This window comes from Idiotropiscis lumnitzeri, chromosome 6 (assembly GCF_059441095.1).
Source record: "Idiotropiscis lumnitzeri isolate Australia: NSW breed Sydney's pygmy pipehorse chromosome 6, RoL_Ilum_1.0, whole genome shotgun sequence".
Classification (NCBI taxonomy): domain Eukaryota; kingdom Metazoa; phylum Chordata; class Actinopteri; order Syngnathiformes; family Syngnathidae; genus Idiotropiscis; species Idiotropiscis lumnitzeri.
The window spans coordinates 450,097-468,772 of NC_142396.1; the positions used below are offsets into that span (position 1 = coordinate 450,097).

At 48.5% G+C, this 18,676-nt stretch overlaps 2 protein-coding genes and 1 long non-coding RNA gene across 4 annotated transcripts; 2 read left to right on the plus strand and 1 right to left on the minus strand.

Moving 5' to 3' along the window:
• Nucleotides 1–365: 365 nt before the first annotated feature.
• Nucleotides 366–5,409, plus strand: LOC148334366 (uncharacterized). Its single transcript, XR_015844041.1, has 3 exons — nt 366–770; nt 1,199–1,294; nt 4,992–5,409. It is a non-coding gene; the product is annotated as an uncharacterized LOC148334366 (long non-coding RNA).
• On the minus strand, nt 2,375–11,558 carry LOC148334367 (tRNA pseudouridine synthase Pus10-like). 2 transcript variants are annotated; one of them, XM_088298130.1, is made up of 18 exons: nt 11,478–11,558; nt 9,615–9,745; nt 9,229–9,453; nt 8,020–8,106; nt 7,856–7,890; nt 7,668–7,782; nt 6,329–6,390; nt 6,187–6,232; nt 5,375–5,439; nt 5,204–5,289; nt 5,006–5,131; nt 4,726–4,782; nt 4,542–4,618; nt 4,410–4,465; nt 4,212–4,329; nt 3,448–3,590; nt 2,851–2,950; nt 2,375–2,633 (listed from the first exon to the last, which is right to left on the minus strand). In XM_088298130.1, exons 2-18 carry the CDS (start codon nt 9,738–9,740, stop codon nt 2,553–2,555), a joined length of 1,605 nt encoding a protein of 534 aa, XP_088154256.1. In that variant the 5' UTR covers nt 9,741–9,745; nt 11,478–11,558; the 3' UTR covers nt 2,375–2,552. The 2 variants fall into 2 exon arrangements, with proteins under 2 accessions (XP_088154256.1, XP_088154255.1); XM_088298129.1 differs by lacking the exon at nt 11,478–11,558 and adding an exon at nt 11,026–11,208.
• A 498-nt stretch (nt 11,559–12,056) lies between these two features.
• Nucleotides 12,057–18,552, plus strand: LOC148334368 (T-complex protein 1 subunit delta). The gene is made up of 13 exons (XM_088298131.1): nt 12,057–12,353; nt 13,103–13,155; nt 13,239–13,328; nt 13,425–13,533; nt 13,723–13,987; nt 14,765–14,897; nt 14,967–15,106; nt 15,410–15,506; nt 16,291–16,401; nt 16,476–16,606; nt 17,399–17,633; nt 18,257–18,370; nt 18,455–18,552. Exons 1-13 carry the CDS (start codon nt 12,248–12,250, stop codon nt 18,467–18,469), a joined length of 1,599 nt encoding a protein of 532 aa, XP_088154257.1. The 5' UTR covers nt 12,057–12,247; the 3' UTR covers nt 18,470–18,552.
• Nucleotides 18,553–18,676: the final 124 nt, after the last annotated feature.

Consider the following 18,676-nt stretch of genomic DNA (forward strand, 5'->3'; position numbering starts at 1 on the left):
CGGGGTAGCGCTGGACCCCCTTGAAATCTGATTGCCACCCCAGATGATTGGCATATCGCAGCACCGATTGCTAAATTCATCCTGTACAATAGGTGGCGCTATGTCTCCCAAAGCGTTGTAATCCACGTTCCATGGGAGAAGAAGAATCACCACTGAAGTAGGAAGATTTGAATCTGATTTGACTGTGATCGTTGCTGCAGACAGAAGATCAACAAAGCAACGAAAAGTTTGGGACATACTCGTCATGGACAGTCGCAAAGTTAGTTTAAAAAAGTGATTTTGTTGTTGTTGCTCCAAGCAGAGAGCCACAGCATCAAGCAAACGTGAACTTCAGATCTGATGGCAGCTCCATTTCATACGTTTGAGTCGCCATTTATGTACACATTTCTCCAATGATAAATGAAACGTAACGCGAAGGCGGTAGTTGCTCGTTAGCCTGCTGTCAACTGGCCTCAAAGTCTGAATATTAAACTTTGTACTGCGGTGGTTTATTCGCCCTGACACTTTTAGGCTTGAAGCAGGAATTAGGCAACATTGTGTGATTCTAAGTGAGGCTTAGGAGTAACGTGAACAAGACTGGCGTCTTTTTTCATAGGGTCAGTTGAGAATGAAAAGGCAGGGGGAGAAGATTCAGAAGCTCTTTTGAAAGCGAACCAAGTCAGCAAAAGACGACGAAGGCAGGCTTGCCAGAATTCAGGACTGCGAGAGAGAGAACGTGATGGACACAACCCATCAGCAGGTCCGAGCATAGAAGAAGTCTTCCTACGCTAGTATGGAACTTGATTTTCTATATTTCCAAGTCTGTAGTCATATGAAAAATGGAAATATATTTATTTTTATAGATATCTGGGTTATTGTAAGATATTTGGATTCATTATTTTGTCAACGTCACTTCATATATAATTTAATGAGATGCTAAATACATTATTCAATCCATACAAATTCCAAATAATTCTAACTAATGATTTACGCAATGAATTGCATAATCTCTTCACATGATACACATCTTATTACTCAAATGTCACAAAAATATTTATGTTTTTAATACCGAGAAGTCTGGAAATTTTAAATGTATAGGAACCCTTATTTTATCATATTTTTTATTTTGAAGTGTTGGTTACGATGTGTGTCGTTTTTTTACCAGTGGTTGTGGCGGTGGTTTAATTTGCTTACTCTATTATTTTTTTATACAATGGAGTTCCATTGAGGGAGGTCACAGAACCCAAAGGTGGCAGCTCCCTTCCTGGTACTCGTCCGGAGAGCGAATGCATACAGCTCAGCCCATCCTCACCAGGTCAGTGCATAGACAGAAACGGTCGCATGCCCAGTTCAGTAATTAAGTTTTAGTTTGAGATATTTTGAATTTAAAGGTGGTTGCATTTTTATTTTGATGACACAATACAATGTAGGCCTCTGAGAATGAGGCTATCGATGAGCAACAAGAGCCAGCCGTCCGCCGTACGAATTTCGCTCAGCCGAGAAGCCCCGGTGGGAGGTCGACTTACCTGAAACTTGCTAGTTAGTTACGGTTATTGTCTTGCTTCTGGATCCTTAACTATGAATGTGTTGGTGCATGTTCAACATTTTTTGTGAAAATAAGTTATTAGTAACGCATGATTGAAAAATTGGTGCCAAATTGTTTTCCATTTTCAGCGTTGTTAATAAACTGAAATTGATATCTAAATCTCATCTCTCGGGTACTTGGTATGTACATTTAATCATATGACATTCCGATTGCAATCGACAACTCGAGAAACAGATGATTAATTATTGTTATAGTCTGCGGACCCCCGAAATAGCCTCGGCCACCCCAAGGATAAAAGCCGAGCTCCGCCACCGGCGCGGAGTCGCCGCCAACCGACACAAGCGCGGCATGCTCAGCAAGTCGATGTATATCGCTCGATAAAATGTTAAAACCTTTCTTAAAGACCAGAATGCTGCACTGCATTTTATCCAACTCATTTGTAAATATTTTTGTGGAAAATGGACGACTTCCGCGACAGTGCAAACTTGCGCCGTAATCGACAGCCACTTCCGGCTGGGTCATCACGTTCCTCTCGCAGGCTGCAACTTGGCATTTCTTCGACGTTTTGCATTTTTAAAGTTGATTTTGTTGCTCGATCAGTAGTCGACCATATTCATGTTTCTTTGTGAATGTCAGTCATTTGGAGACCGGTCTTTTTTGTTGTTTCTTCTTTTATTATTATTGAACAATCTCAATTTTCCGTTCTCCAACAAAAGAGAACCATCAAATGCCAAACAAGATCCAAAAAACACAAAAAACAAAACTACAGGCTTTGGTGAGGGACAATGAATTTGTTCACATGTTGCATTTCTTTAGTTGTAATTTGCATGACTAAATCTAAAGTTGAGAAGCACAAATGTTTTAGAATTCTTCATGCAGCAAAAAAAAAAAAAACATTGGCATGGCTGCTGGACTGTTGCGAGTATGTTGTCATGGAGATCTTTTGGTCACATTTGGTGATAAACTGAAAAGAGTCCTAAAGCGAGGTGGAGTGGGAGCAGCCACTCGGGACTGGACCTGTCAAGGATCACGACGGTGTCGATGTGGACTGCGCCCGTGAGAGTGGAGGTTCGTCTGGGAGGGCGGGAGGCCAGTCCACGTCTACGGACTGAAGGACAGGAAACGGGAAGACAAGATTTGAAGAAGAAAAAGGAATTCCAAATGGAGGAGAAAAAACACATGACCGAAAAAAAACAAAAAACGAAGAAAGACTTTTGAAAATTGCAAAGGCTAGCAAACTCATCGAAAAATAGCACCGTGCGGCAGCTCATTTTGTTGCCACTGGGACTCACAAACTTGAATAATAGTAAAAAGAAGACCAGTACCTGGACATCAAGTTCTAGGATGTCTGTGTGCGTGCCGAGCAGCTGACACAAATTTGGTTTGGTGCGCCCAAAGTCTCCGTGAACAAACTCCTTGATGTAGCTACGAGGATCACTTGAGGAGAAGAACATGAAAGTGGACACGGAATACACGAGGCAACAGGAGAGGATGTCACCAAAACGCAGTCGGCAGATTGTCCAGAAGCAAGAAATGAAGTCAGGGGGCTGCGTCGGCGGGAAAAGTCAAGCAAAGCGGGGAGGCGGAGTCAAAAGGTGAACGGCGAAAGGTGAACTTGCCGGGGAGAGTCACAATGTCAACACTTTGGTCTTGACGCGCCCGTCCGGAGGCGGAGTCACAGTCGAGGGGCCGCAACGCAAAAGACTCGCTACGCCAGACCGGAAGAGACGGCAAATCCAAAAAGGCCGCCGTCGCCGCCGCGTGCCTTTGGCCTCGGGGAGCTCGCTTAGCTGCCCGTTGAGTCACCGGCGAACCGCGGCGGGATTTGACCTGCCGGATCTGGCCCGGAGGTACGAGTCAATGTCAGTCGGCGGAGTCAACGAGCACCAAAGTCAAAGTCAAAGCCCGGAGAGGGAGGATACGTTCCGGCCTGCGTCTTGAGGCCGAGTTGGAAGTGGTGCTCGTCCAGCAAGTCGGCGCTCATGCTGTGGATGAGGCGCTGGCGCACCGCCAACGTGCGACGATGCAGAACCCTCAGCGGGGTCTTCTGGTCCACCCTCAGGTCCTCCGGGGACAAAAACAAAACAAAGGCACGTCAAGCACAGTGCAACGGCGATGGCACTGCCGCACGGGGATTCCGAGGCAAGTAAACGACTTGGCTCTTCAAGTCGGTCCGCGTCGTCTTGGTTGAAAACGCTTTCACCGTCGTCAACCTCCGTGTGAACGTTTGGCCATCTCGTTCGTGCTTCGGCAACGATCGTCAACCGTCTTTGTCAACAATTCTGGTCAAAAGCCTCTTTGGGATTAGCCCGAAATCGCCAAGATTGACATCGTCAACATCCGTTTCAAATCGTCTTCATGCCGAGTCAAAAATTTGGTCTGGCAAATACCGACGCTCAAAGCTACAAACGTGATTTTTTCGCAACGTTTTGAACTAAAATGCAAATTATGCACGGCAGACAAAAGAAATCAGAAAAAAAACGAAAACAATCTTGCATTTTCTTTTACTTGCGCATGCGCTAGTCATTCCCCCGAACGAAAAATGGAGGGGGAAAAAAAGCCAAATTTGGCCTCCAAGCAGGTGTGCTCGGGAGTCGCCCCTTCCCGCTTTCGATGTATTTGTCACTCCGTTTTTGTAAAGAGCCGTCAAGCGCGCCATCGGCCACGTTCGTTCGCAAACGTCCACCTTGATGTGGTTGATGAAGGCGATGTCGTCGTTGCCGATGGACTTTTGCGTCCACACCAACGCTTGGTATGACTTGGTCTTCTCCTCCTCGCCCTCCTTCATACGACTCATGGCGTCTCTACGTGGGACAAAAGTTTTGGGACACCCCAGGAAGTCAAACGCACGCCATAAAAGGTTTTGTTTTTTTTGTTTTTTTACCTGCTGACCATCTGCAGATCTCGGACGCGGATTTTCTCCGAAGACGCGTTGATGAGCTGCAACACAAACGGGAGCTTTTGTCAGCCTCGGCGGCGACGCACGCAAAGACGCACACGCCAAGCGGCGTAGCACCTGCTGCACGTTCTTCACGTTCTCCTCGCTCAGTTTGCCCTCGCGCGGGTTCAGGAGCTCCAATGCAAACGGACGACCTGGGGAAGAGGAGGAGCAAAAAGAGAAGTAAAGGACGAAGAGAGGATGAAAAAAGAGGAAGCGGCGGAATGGTCGTCATGGCGACGGCTCGTTTGTTGTCGCTTACCGTTTCCGAGGGTGCGGACGTCCACGTCTTCGCGGCCGGACGACGAGAAATTAAATCCTGCCCCCAAAAAGATAAAGTTGCCGTCACGGCCGGACGAACGTCCTGCAGATCTTTCGTCAAGGTCGACGTCACGCGTTTGCAAACGATCGCGACCTTCAACGTCATCCGTGTGAGGAAACCTCGTCGGCGTTTGTCAACGCAATTGGTTTCGAGTGGCTCGGTCAAAGCAAATGGCTCAACGATCGATCTTGAACGTTTGTCAACAGTCGTCACGGCTGACCTTGCGCCCCGAAGGCGGCGAGCACAGGCGTGGCGATCAGCTCCTCCACCGACGACTCCATCCGCCGCCGGCCGTCGATGAGCCACGGCGTCTGCGGCAGGCTGCGGCAGAACTTGTTGTAGCGCCCTGAGGGACGCCACGCAAAAACTCGCCGTTGGCAAAAAGAGAGAGGCGCGTCGCGGCGCGGCCGCCACGTACCCGCCACGAAGACGGACGTGTGGACGCATTGCACGTCCTGAGGTGCGCAGCTGCTGCCCGGACGGGACGGCGGACACGGTGAGTGTCTGACACAAAAGCAACCAAAAACTTTGCAGTGAATTTCATTTTCTTCACCCATTTTTTTTGTCCTTTCTTAAAAGTGGGACTTACTCGATAAACTTGCTGTCTGGGATCTTCTCCAGAGCTTTCACCACCGCCATCCGGGTAAACACCGACTGCGCACACAGTTTGTCAAACTCGGTTGTAGAGAGAGAGCAAAAATTCTTTTTTTCAGGGCCGATACGATCCCGATTATTAGTCGTCATGGAGGCCGATAGCCGATATTTGAAGCCGATATTCATTTGTTGAAGAAAAATGGTGTCCGAATTTGATAAACGGCAACTCCCAAACTTGATTTAGTTTAAATGCCTTCATGCAGACGTTTTTTTGAACCACTTTAGCGATTGACAACATGTGAACGCTTTTTTAGATCTTAGAATAGAAAACAATTTTAAAAGTCGAACAAAAAGTGCACGAAGCTCCCAGGCTCAGCTGCGTGTCTTCTAGTTCTCTTTCAAATTTACGACGGCAACTCGTTTTTCTATTTTTTGGGGAGTGGCGTAGATTCAAATTTCTCGAGGTGAAAAAGCAAACAGGCGGCTTTCTGCCGATTGGCTGCTACCCGCTGCGCAAGGAACCAATCAGATGGTGCAGTGGGCGGGGCCACCAAAAGAGAGAGAAATGTGCTGCAGCGAGCCAAAATAAAACAGTTTTGAATTTATCGGCCTTGAGAGTTAAAAAAAAAAAAAAGAAGGCAGATGCCGATAATCGTCAAAATGCCAAATATCTGCCCCGATAATCGGCCCGGCCGATAATCGCTCCTTCACCCGTCCGTTGTCCGGGTTGTGTTTGTCAGCGATCGTCAACCCTGATGTGGTCCACATTTCACGTTTGCCTCGATGCAACGCAACTCGCCAGCTCACCTGTTTGTTCTTGGTGGCTTTGAAGCAGTCGGGACAAGTCGTCGCGCTGGAAGAAAGAAAAAAAAAAAATCTCAGTGTTCCTGCAAAGTGTTGCCACGCCACCGACGCCATCGCCCCGCACGCAAACGAGCTCGCAACTCACAGGAAGTGGCAGTCGACGTCCGTTTCCGGGTGAGTGAAACCCACGCCGACCTCCAGCGCGCTCTCCAAGCACAGGCACAAAAAACGACTTGAGCTAAAATCACTCACAGCAAACTTTACGTTTGACATCAGTGCCAAAGGAATGGTGGGAACAAGATCAATTCCGTAAAATCGGAACAATGGAATCGATTTCTCCTTTAACATGCTGCCTGTCGCTTTAAAACGTCTTTGCTTTCACGTGACACATTTGACCTTTGGAACTTTTTGGAGCGTCCTGTGCACGAACAAGAGAGAGGAGCTCGTTTCATCACATCCGCTCGCTACATTTAGCCAAAAGTGTTGTTTGATGACAAAAATATTCCGTTAACGCCCCTTTTTTTATTTCACGACGATAACGAGACGATGGCGGGCTCTCCCGTGACGAAAATAATTGTGAGCGTGAGCGAGTAACCTATCCCCGTTTGTCCGCGCCCACCACGGCGCAGGCCGCCAGAGAGCGACGGGAAGGCAGAGCGCCGGCCGAGCTCCGCCCACCGCATGAGCACACAGCCGCGTCGTCATTTTGGACATTTTCGCTTTCCTCCAGCTCGCCGGGCGACTCGGTTGTGACGCTGCGTTCGAACAAGTCGCCTGCGAGTCCGTGTTGTCAAAACGTTTTGAATTTGCGTTGCCAAATCAAACGTTTGGCCTCTCGCTCGGCTGATTTTGAGCGACGATTCCACTGTCGGCGCTTTCATCTGTTTTGGAACGCGTCATCCTTAGGCGTCGGTCGGAACGTTTTTGGCTTTGGGCCGGAAACCTTGCATTCCCATTTTGAACCGAAATGGAGGTTTTTGGCGACTAAAACCTGTCTTTTTTATTTTGGGGAAAACCGTCACAAAATAGGAATGACTAAAGGTGACGAAAACTAAAAAGCATTTTCATCCAAAAGCCGAAAATCAAAAACAAAAAACTGCCGTCTTCTTTTTTCCAGAAAAGCAACTTGCGACTTCATTGATGACTGCAAAGATTGCCATCATTTTTGAGAATGACAAGAAAGGACAACGGCCAAGCCGATTATGACAAAAATCGATCCACGTTGGAAACATTTGACCCGAGGTATGTGCTTCCAAGTTGCTCCTATTTTTCTTCCTACAAATCAACAAGAAATGACCGTGAGACAATCGATTGTTTCTGTCAGGAAAAAAAGATTTCTTAAAGTAGCTTGACTCACCCCGACGTGCGACTTTTGGAGTTACAAACTGATTTTTAAGAGCAAATGGTAAGAAGAAAGCAAGCTTGCGCTCGATCGACAAGATCAAAATCCCAAAATGTGCAGCGTGAGGCTTTCCTTCCCTCACCTTGGCGGCCACGGCGACGCCGGCCAGCTCGCGAGCCAGCAGGCCTTGCATGATCCACTTGAAGGCCTCCTTCACCTGGATGACGTCATCGCGGCCCAGCACGCCGCACTTGGCCCTGGCGGGTCGGGCGAGTGCTCGTCAAAAATCGAGTCATCGTTTGCCACAAAGACGTTTTGGCCTTTCTTTACCTCACTTGCTCCTTCACGTGAAGCCAGCACGAGTGCTGCCCATTCAACCGAGCAGCGAGGAAAAGAGAACAACGCTGATTCCGATATTTCAACCATCCGAAGGAAGGGCGCACATCTTTTCCCTTCACCGTAACAACACACGCATGGACGGCGGACACACTGACCTCACGCACACACATCTGCGCAGGCAGCGAGATGGACAGCATCAAAGCGTCCACTTTGTACTTTTCCTTCTTGACGGCGTCGGCGATCTGTCAAGAAGATTTGTTTGTTTTTGCAATTTTGTCGCCCCCCCCCCCCCCCCAAAAAAAGAAAGAAAGAAAGAAAGATTGCTCCGTTAAAATGAGTCGTGTCGGGTTCATTCATCCTAGGAAAGAAATGCGTAGGAATTGGAATTAATCAAATCGACATGCATCATTTTAAAAGTACGTTTCACTCCATAATTGGTTGATGGAATGGAGCGAAATTCAATCGAATAACTTGGATCATTCATGGATCTCGATATACAAATAGAATTCTTTTTTTTTTTGGGGGGGGGAAGCACAAGTGACATTTCTTACAATAAAACGTCAACTAAACGACTCTACACGTCCACATTAAAACTCGTGTGTGTATATTAGGGCTGTCAAAATTAAAGCATTAACTCAGGTGATTAATCCAAAAACTGACTTGAAAACTAATTTGCATACTTTGCAAATATTGTGCCTTATTAGCTGTAAATCGTTAGCACGTCTCTGAACAAAACAAACAAAATGGTCTTGAAGTTACCGCTGGAGTGTGGCACTTGTGAAAAAAAAGTGCCTGCAAAGAAGTCTCCATTTCAGATTCAAGAATCCAACAAAGCCATTAGAACAGTCTTTGAATTAAATAGACTTCATATTTGGTGGTTTTTGCATCAATTCCAAGTAAATATCTGTTATAAGCTTTGCAAAAAATAGGAGTTGAAAAATGTTTTTGTGATGAATCACTTGACAGCACTCATATTTATATATGAATAAATTGGAGCTCAAATGAAGAAAAAATACAGTCAACATTTTAAGCATCTGAATAAATGATAAATAATGACATGAAAACAATATATTATGAAATATATAGCGAGTCGAATGTTTTTTGGAAGTCATTTTCAAACCGTTTTAATGGAACGTTGCCCTCGTAAGCGATAAAATGATTGGCGTCCAACGGGTTGACGATTTTTCAAATAGTTTCGATTGGAATAAAATCATAGCGCGAAGATGAAACAAATCCAAACAATGACTCGATTGGAAATTTTTCTCCAAAGAAACCAGCCTTGTTCTAATGTCACATTTTCTGCGTACAGACGAGAAGCTCCGAGTCAGCGACGACGACGACGACGACGAGAACATTTGCGTCACCTGCACAGCCTGGCTGACGTCGCTGAGATGCTGCAGGACGCCCAAGCACACCACGCACACGCTCGCCTCCTCCGCCGCTTCTTCCGGCTCCACTTTGCTTCTTTTGCTCGCCGGTTCCGACACGGCAGCAGGCTGACAATTCTTCTTTTCCTCCTCTGGCGTCGACTCGGACCACGCGCGCTCCTCCGGGGTGCCCGCGAAAGCTCGAAGCTGCCGGAGCGTTTCCTGTTGAAGAGCAAACACGTTCCACCAAGGATCCCGTGCCGCCGGCAGTCAGCGTGTCCGCCATATTGGATGTGGCAAATCTTCCCCCGTAACTCAACTCGTCAAGCGACTGCGCGTCGACTACATTTAAGGCGCCGACGATGCAGCGAGGCGTGGCGTACCTGCCGACTGTGCCTGTAGGCGTCCGGGACTCCGATGCAGCAAAACCTGAGCACGCAGCGAGCGCAGCAGCCGGACGCCAGCAGCTTCCTGATGATCACCTTGTCCTTCTCCTTCAGGGGCAACATTTCGTCTTCACGCAGCAAACACAAAGCAAAAGCGGTTGAGTCTGCGGCCGACTAACGTGCTGTGCAACGAGCCAAGAGAATGCCTTTTATTTCGCAAATTGGTGAAAAGGTGGTGCGCGTGCAGTTACGATCTTTCTGGGATCAACACGATGTCACGGGGGTCTTCCAATCAGCTTTCAAGAAAATGCATGGCACAGAGGCAGCCCTGCTACGAGTTTTGGCAAACGACACCCGAGACTGTGTCTTGTGAGAGCAAAGTGAAGCGTTTGACACGACGGACCGCATTAGTGGTCGCGCTCTAAAGTGCTTTCGATCCGATGTCGAGGTCGCTCTGAGTCCCGCTCTGCTCCTTTGTCGTACGGTGTCCCACAAGGTTCCGTTTCGGGGCCCTGGGGGAATCGTTGCCGGCCCTTCCCGAGGAATGAGCTCCCATTAAATGTTAGGCGGAGTCGCTGATGGTGTCGCGGTACATTCGCCTGCCTCGTGTGCGGGCAGCGTGGGATCGGTTCCCGCTCGGTGACACTGCCGGTCTGCCCTGCGACTGGCCGGTGACCCGTTCAGGGTGCGGTGTGCCTTTTGCCTGTAGTCGGCTGGGATAGGCTCCGGCACCCTCCCGCAAACCTCTTCAAGATAAGCGGTGTGGATCTTAAATGTTAGGCAAGCTGTCTGAAGACGCATTTTTATTCTTTAGCTTTTGACTCAACATGAGACGGTCGCTGTTCTGCTGTTCCTCTGCTAAATGGGCTGTCACTTGTATAGCGCTTTTCTACCTGTATATCCGAATAAAAAATTCCCTTTATTGTCATTCTACTCAGCGTACAACGAGATTGGAGAGCTCCCCTCTCCAGTGCAAATAAAAATAAAACAATAAATAAAAAAAACAAAGAGTGTGGAGAACATGCACCGGGTGCAACATTAGGTTGCAGTTCTACAAGGCAAGTGTAGTTGTGTGCGTGAGTTCAGCATGGAGATGCATCGCGGGAAGAAACAGTTTTGTTAGTCTGTTTTTCTTTGTGTTGATGCACCTGTCGCGCCTGCCAGAGGGCAACGGGTTGTATTTGTGTTATGCGATAACAGGAAGGCCGGAGCCAGGCTCGAACCCACGACCAGAGGGTCTCACCATTGTGAGGCCATCATGCTGACCGGCGGACGAGTGGTTAGCACGATGGCCGCAGAGTGCAGAGGTCGTGGGTTCGATCCTGGCTCCGGCCTTCCTGTGTGGAGTTTCCTCCGGGTCACACCGGCGGCTAAGCTAACCTAGCTTAACTTTAGCACACATACTGACCGTCTACGGCAGGCTGACAAAGTGCACGCTCAGCAGCGACCAGGGGACGGAACAAACAACACACTTATCCGACGAGAAAATCACAACCATTCAAAGTTGTCGGCTGACATGCTAAGGTAATTGCAAACGAAACTGCTTCCGTTCCTTGTGGTTCACGCCGAGCAGGCTTAGTAATCGAACCGGAGCAGCTCGTTCTCATTTATCCACGATGCTCCTTATCAACATGCATTTCTACGACATACAGACTTTTACAAACAAACCAATCAACATCATTATTCATAACTAATAACTGGCCTTAGAATAAATGAACAATCCAATTAATTGAAAAGACATTGAGGTTTTTTTTTTTTCAAATCTCTTTAGCGCGCACGTGAGAGCATGGTGACATTTTCCAGACAATGATCAGTGATAACCTAAAGAGCAGGCAACAATGTGCAAAACTGGGGTCTTACATTTCTTTCTCAAGGGCCGCTGTTCTGCCTGTTTTCCATCTGTCCCTGCTGCAACTCATCTGATTCAAAGGAGCAGATAATCAACAAGGTCTGCAGAAGCTGGATAACGATCCTGATCATTTCAATCAGGTGTGTTGCAGCAGGAAAAAGTGGAAAACAGGTAGAACAGTGTCAGTGACCTTCGAGGAACAGGATTGAAGACCCCTGGCAGTCAAGCCAATTATCAAATATTTGTTTGCATACAACGTGCCAAGTATTCTGTAGTCTTGAAATTCAATTTTGTAAACAACATTTGAAAACAAACAATTCTCACACTAGAATACTTAAAACGAGCCAAACTGTTTTTGTCATGGACAAAGCAAAACTGAATCATCAAAATTCATTTGTAGATGAGGTTTTTGTTTTTTAATCTGTGTCAAAGAATCCAATTTTTTGTCACTAATTTTCTCCATATAGTTTATTCATTGTACGTTACGCAGTTTTGTTTAGAGTCTTGGAGTTGTTGTTATTTTCATTGGATGTCTAAAGCGTTCAATTAAATCAAATACAATGTGCTGTTTCGGTGCTCAGCAAGTACTGTCTGATGACGTCATCTCGACGCGCCCTTTTCTCTGCTCCTGCCGGCGGCTCTCGAAGCTTCTGAACTGGGTCGGGTGGACGTTTGAAAATCCTCCTCCATCCCAAGCCAAGGCTCGACCTTTCATCTCGGGGAATCGTCGGTCCTATTGCGAAGGTTCCCCCCAACAGCTTCCATCGAGTATAAAGTCGCGATGGCTGCACCGAAGGCTTTAAGCGGAGGCATCAACAAAGGAGGGGCGTACGTGGACCGCGACAAGCCGGCTCAGATCCGCTTCAGCAACATCTCTGCCGCCAAAGGTACATAAAAGCCCGCAAAGTGTTGGAAAGTCTTCAGCAAGTCGCAATTGCCCGTGGCGGAATTTTCATCGCGGTTTGAGCCGGGCCAGAGTCCGTTCTGTGTCCAAATGGGCCTCACTTCATAGTGCGCGTGTGCGTGCGTGCGTATTAGGCATGAAAGCAAGCTCTGGTTTTATATTGTGCCATATTCTTTTCTGTTCACCACTCAAACAACTGCACGTGAACAATGCAGTGCCGCCCAGCGCCGAAGCATTTTGCCGAAAAACGCAATAACGACGGCAAAGAGCATCAACGGGACAATCAACGATGCATTGGAACGGCTGACAGGCGAATCGGCCTGCTTTCAATGACGTCACTCTCGAAGAATGTCATTATCTTTTAATCTGATTAGTTGAGAAAATGAGGGGCAGATTAATTGTTCATTAAAAGAACTAAACAAAAACGGTTTGATGAGGTATATAAAGTGAAAGTCACACTCAAGCTACTCGTGTGCTGGTGTGGCTGTAAGGGGCGTGGCCAAGCGAGTGACGGCAGGATCCTGTGTTGCTGCCCACTGACCACACGGTTCGTTTTGTCTTGACATCGTCTTCATGCTTCTTGCGTGTTTTTTTGGGGTTTGTTTTCTGACTTGTCTCTTCCAATTCATGGCTAAAAGTACATTGGCGATTGTGGCTCTTATTATTATTTTTATTGCTCATGAGGTACAATAATTAATCATGTTTTTGATTCATCTGTCGCTTCATTGACAGCCGTGGCAGATGCCATCAGAACCAGCCTTGGGCCCAAAGGAATGGACAAGATGGTCAGTGAAGGCATCACGCCAACGCTTTAGTGGCCCTTCAGCGCCCCTGACGCCTCGGCCTCCTTCTTCTTTTTTTATTTCAGATCCAGGATGAGAAAGGAGACGTGACCATCACCAACGACGGGGCCACCATCTTGAAGCAGATGCAGGTGCTGCACCCTGCCGCCAAGATGGTACGTTTGCATCTTTGGGCCGACCGGCCGGCGCGCGTCTCTCGTGGGCGACGGCGTTTCACTCAGTTTTTACGTTTGATTGTTTTTTTCTTGCAGTTGGTGGAGCTGTCCAAAGCTCAGGACATCGAGGCAGGCGACGGCACCACGTCGGTGGTGGTGATCGCCGGCGCCCTCCTTGATGCCTGCTCCAGACTGCTCCAAAAAGGTCCGAAATGAGAGATGTCAAGTTCGCTTTCTTTTTAATGACCACGTGCGAAAATGTGGCAATACGGTGCCGACTTCTCACAAGGCCATTCTCGGCACGCGTCCATATTCCGAGTATTTCCGCAGAAATCTCGAGCGGTCGTATGAAAGGAGGGCTTTTGAATGTGACATGTTGCGAAATGGCGCGCAGGCATCCATCCCACCATCATCTCGGAGTCGTTCCAGAAGGCGGTGGACAAAGGTGTCGAGGTGCTGACGGCCATGAGCCGGCCGGTGGAGCTGAGCGACCGCGAGACGCTGCTCAACAGCGCCACCACGTCGCTGTGCTCCAAAGTGGTGTCGCAGTATTCCAGCCTGCTGGCGCCCATGAGCGTGGACGCCGTCATGCGGGTCATCGACCCCGCCGCCGCCACCGGCGTCGACCTGCAGGACATTAAAGTCATCAAGAAGCTCGGGTGAGACGCGCCATCGCGGTGGTCGGCAGCGCCGCTTTGGAACGTTTAGCGCTTCGACTTGGAGGCCGCCGGCGTGTTTTATAAAACATAAAAAGAGTCGAGGAATGGAGAGAGAAGCGGCTTCCTCCAAAAGATGACCAGGGCAACGATCGCCCGCCGGCGTTTTGGCCACAAGCTGCAGGCCGCACTTTATCTTCCGCAGGAACATTCTAATCTTGCGTTTTTACAACTGACTAATTTTTTGTCTTTCTCAGATAATTTCATGCTTGGGCGTTTTCTGACGTATTTCCATCTTGCTCTGCTGCCGTATGGATGGAGGAAGGTCAAACATGCGTTTAGGAATTATATTTGACTTTTATTATGCAATACACTTTTAAATGATCACAAAAGTGGACCAACACTAAAATGAACAGAAACTGGCCAAAAAAAAAAAATAATAAGGAGAGGTGTGACGACGATTCAATTATTTGATGGCTAATTATTTTGAAAACACGTTTGTAAAAATCAAAATAGCGAGTAGGAAACGAGGCTTGTTTGCTCGTACCGTCGGTACAATTGAGAATTATTTTCACAATCGAGTCAACCTTTGGAGACCTCGTTTAAAGTCCTGACGATTTCAGTCTCGGTAAAGATTTCTGTCGTCCTCCATGAAAGCAAAGCGCGCGTTTGGAGAGAAAAAATGCATTTTCGTTTCACTTTGGAAAGCAAGACTGAAAATGATGTCATTGCCGAACGTACGTTTGCGCTTTGACTTTGAATTTGATGAATGCCTTTCAGGGGCACCATTGACGACTGCGAGCTGGTGGACGGGCTGGTGCTGACCCAGAAGGTGGCGAGCGCCGGCGTCAGTCGAGTGGAGAAAGCCAAGATCGGCCTGATCCAGTTCTGCTTGTCTCCGCCCAAAACGGACGTGAGTGGCGTCGGACGAGCGCGAGACGAGTCGAGCGGAGATGCCGACGCCGTTGTTTTCTTGGCGCAGATGGACAACCAGATCGTGGTGTCGGACTACGCTCAGATGGACCGCGTGCTGCGCGAGGAGCGCGCGTACATCCTCAACATGGTCAAGCAGATCAAGAAGGCCGGCTGCAACGTGCTGCTCATCCAGAAGTCCATCCTCAGGTGCGATGAATGACGTCGAATAATCCAACTTGCCATTATTGGGCCCAACCTACAATCTGAATTGCTTTTTTTTGCGAGCATTGTCACATTGATGAGAATGAATTCTAAAATGAGACATTTGGCCAAGAATTTTCCCGAGGGCAAACGCTCGTCATCTCTTTCTGCGCTGGCTGCCCGTTGCGAAAATACGCAGCGTGACGGCGATAAAAATTTGCGTACGCTGCGATGTCGCCAATTTCAAGTTGATGAATGGCTGAAAAATTGGAGTTGTGGCGCTTAATGCGAGCGCTGACGGCACCGCAGGGACGCGCTGAGCGACCTGGCGCTGCACTTCCTCAACAAGATGAAGATCATGGTGGTGAAGGAGATCGAGAGGGAGGACATCGAGTTCATCTGCAAGGTGAGGGCAACAAATCTCCAAGTGGGCTTGCGTTGACACCAAATATTTGTGGGTTTTTTTTCAACTTCAACACATTTGCACTTAAGATGCAAGTACAAGTTTTGACTTTATTTACTGACATGCGTACTTTAATGTCCTACTTTTTTTGGGGGAAAAACACTGCAGCCTCCATTTGAGGAGTGGTCATCAAGGTGTCGCTTGAAGAGACTCATTTTATTTAGTTATTTTTAGAGTGGCGTTTGGTGTAAAGCAGAGAGAGAGAGACCAAGATGGTTTTTGTTTTTTCCCCTCCAGAGTAATCAAGGAGGCCGATTAAAGCTATTTAAAGGCAAAGATTATTTGCAGTGAATTGAAGATGGTTATGCAAACTCCAACTGGTGCTTTAAGCGTGTGTTTTAAAAAATGTCTTGTCTCTTCTCAGCTGAAAACAAAATCCGATGAGTTTTGAGAGATTCCGTATTTTTGTCCCAAAAGTGCTTGTACGTCATGACGTCGGGATTGGGGCGACACTCCAACTTTGACGTGTGAGGCCGCCCGCGCGTCCGTATTTTGTTTTTGACACGTCGATCCGGTTTCATGGGAATCGATTAGTTAGCAAAATAACGTGACACCCAAACTCAAAACGCTCCATTTAGTACCCATCGTTTCGTAAACCGTCACGGTTTTGGGGGAGGGGCCGGTCTTAATCGTAAAAAGTTTGACAACCTTGACGTCAAGCCAAAGGTGAAACCGAAATGTTTTTCTTTGAAAGCCTCATGAATGACAATGAAACGCGTCTTCCCAGACCATCGGCACCAAACCCATCGCCCACATCGACCACTTTGCTCCAGAGATGCTCGGCGCCGCGGAGATGGCCGAGGAGGTCAACCTGGACGGGTCGGGCAAGCTCATCAAGGTGCGCGTGCGGCACCGCGCGGTCCCGTCGCTCCGCTTCTTTGTAACCAAAGCGGGCCGATGCGCTGTCCTCAGATCACCGGCTGCGCCAACCCCGGCAAGACGGTGAGCATCGTGGTGAGGGGCTCCAACAAGCTGGTGATTGAGGAGGCCGAGAGGTCCATCCACGACGCCCTCTGCGTCATCCGATGCCTGGTCAAGAAGAGGTCAGTCGCCAAGAGAGCGCTCGCAGCCGAGTACTTTTGGAAGCAAAGCAAGCCCGAAAAGGGGAAGTCAAGAAGAAAAAAAAAAGTCTTTGCTCCAATACGGCCTGGGCGGCGTCACCGCCGTAATATAAAGCGCACCCGCATATAAGCCGCAGCAGCGCTTTTGGGGGAAGAAATCATCAAAACGTGAGATTTACCTCACGTAATTCTGAACTAGAGAGCGCCCCCTACCGGTGAAAGAAAAATCCGCACCGTTGTATGATGCGCATGGCTCCAAATTGAGGGAAAAGACGTAGCGGCTTATTATGGTCTGGAAAATCGGCTCGTTTAGACTCGGCATTCGGATGCAAATTGCGTTTGAAATCAAATTGAATTGAATCGATCTTGCAAACTGCGAATCGAATGGGCGCGTTTGGGAATCGTTACATCCGTGGGGGAATTCGATTTGTCGTCGAGTGAAGGCTTGGGCAGCTTCAATGCTGGGGGGGGGGGCACACGCTTCCTAACCCGAATACTCGACCAGGCTCTAATTGTGATTTTGCATCCCTCGTCTTTTCCCCCCAAACTCAACGCTCCTTCTTCATTCTTTGTCTTCGCGACCCTCCTTCAAAGGCGCCCCAGCACTTTTCCTTGGCGCTGGGGCGTAACAAGTGGAGGCACATAAACGTCGACGTACTCCCGTTTGTTGTCGCCCGGTTGTCACGTCAGCCTGGCGAGGAAGGGGGCGCTCGCACACGCCGTCTCGTTCTTCGACGGAGAGCATCGTGCTGAAATGTCGCTGCGTCCCAACAGGGCCTTGATCGCCGGCGGCGGCGCCCCCGAGATCGAGCTGGCGGTGCGTCTGGCCGAGTACTCGCGCACGCTGGCCGGCATGGAGGCGTACTGCGTGCGGGCGTACGCCGACGCCCTGGAGGTGATCCCGTCCACGCTGGCCGAGAACGCCGGCCTCAACCCCATCTGCACGGTCACCGAACTGCGCAACAGGCACGCCCAGGGAGACAAGATGGCCGGCATCAACGTGCGCAAGGTAACGTGCTTGACGTTTAACACGCCCTGCACTTGTCTTGTCGCAAGACCAAATTTCGCTTTCGGTATCTATTTTGATACTTTGTGCAAAAAGGTGAAACACTCAAACGTGAATATTTTCCTTCCTAAAAAATACAAGAAAAGTGGCATTGGATTCAAAGTATTCCGCCCTTGAGTGTAACTCAAATAGAGCAACGGCCTTCAAATTAAAATGCGCACGCTAAATCAAATTCGGGGCGGCTGGCGGCTATCGCCTTTTTTCCTTTTTCGGGTTCCTCGCCAAGCGGCGAGCTGTGTACTGATCATAATATCTCGTCTCTGGGGAATTTCATGAAACATGAAAAAATTATTTTTGTCCAAATGATGTCCTTTTCCACTCAATATGTTGGCACTCGATCCCTTTTGCTAAACTCTGCAACTGCCCTGTTGAGCCTTTTGCCGTCTTTGCCGCGCTTTGGGTACTTCAAATCCTGTTCCGAGTCGTTCGCTGCTGGGCGAATGGCGTCCGTCACCCTCTCTGAGCCCGTAGCACGAGACGCAAAGAAGCTCCAAGTTTTCATTTCAATTTTCTTGTTGGACTTTTGTTGTTGTTGACGACGCCCGTGTTTGTCGCGCTTGCATCAGGGCGGGATCTCCAACATCTTGGAGGAGCTGGTGGTGCAGCCGTTACTGGTGTCCATCAGCGCGCTCACCTTAGCCACCGAGACGGTGCGCAGCATCCTCAAGATCGACGACGTGGTACGAGCGAGACCCTCCTCGACGCCGCATTTCCATTCGTTACCTTCGCGCTTGAGTCTGTAATTGTCGTACTCTTGTTTGCAGGTCAACACCCGATAATTATGGCGAGGTGCCAATGACATGAAGCTCTTGATAGGAGGTTGCATCACTCAATAAAATATTTTGTTTGTGGAACTACACAAGCGCCTCTTTCATTCCTTTTTTTTTTTTTTTGGAAGGGGTTGGGGGGACATCTTGATAATCGCTCAGCACGCAAATGGTGAGCATTTTTTTAAGCCTTTAATTTTCATGTCACACATCAGGTTG

What these genes read in the sequence shown, in the direction of transcription:
- LOC148334367 (XM_088298130.1), bottom strand. Translation starts at nt 9,740, where the DNA reads ATGTTGCCCCTGAAGGAGAAGGACAAGGTGATCATCAGGAAGCTGCTG. An exon ending in CGCAGATGTGTGTGCGTGAG is followed by an intron (nt 7,891 to 8,019) that starts GTCAGTGTGTCC and finishes TTGAATGGGCAG; the next exon opens with CACTCGTGCTGGCTTCACGT. An exon ending in CGCCGCCTTCGGGGCGCAAG is followed by an intron (nt 4,783 to 5,005) that starts GTCAGCCGTGAC and finishes TTTTGGGGGCAG; the next exon opens with GATTTAATTTCTCGTCGTCC.
- LOC148334368 (XM_088298131.1), top strand. Translation starts at nt 12,248, where the DNA reads ATGGCTGCACCGAAGGCTTTAAGCGGAGGCATCAACAAAGGAGGGGCG. An exon ending in CTCCAGACTGCTCCAAAAAG is followed by an intron (nt 13,534 to 13,722) that starts GTCCGAAATGAG and finishes AATGGCGCGCAG; the next exon opens with GCATCCATCCCACCATCATC. An exon ending in CGATGCCTGGTCAAGAAGAG is followed by an intron (nt 16,607 to 17,398) that starts GTCAGTCGCCAA and finishes GCGTCCCAACAG; the next exon opens with GGCCTTGATCGCCGGCGGCG.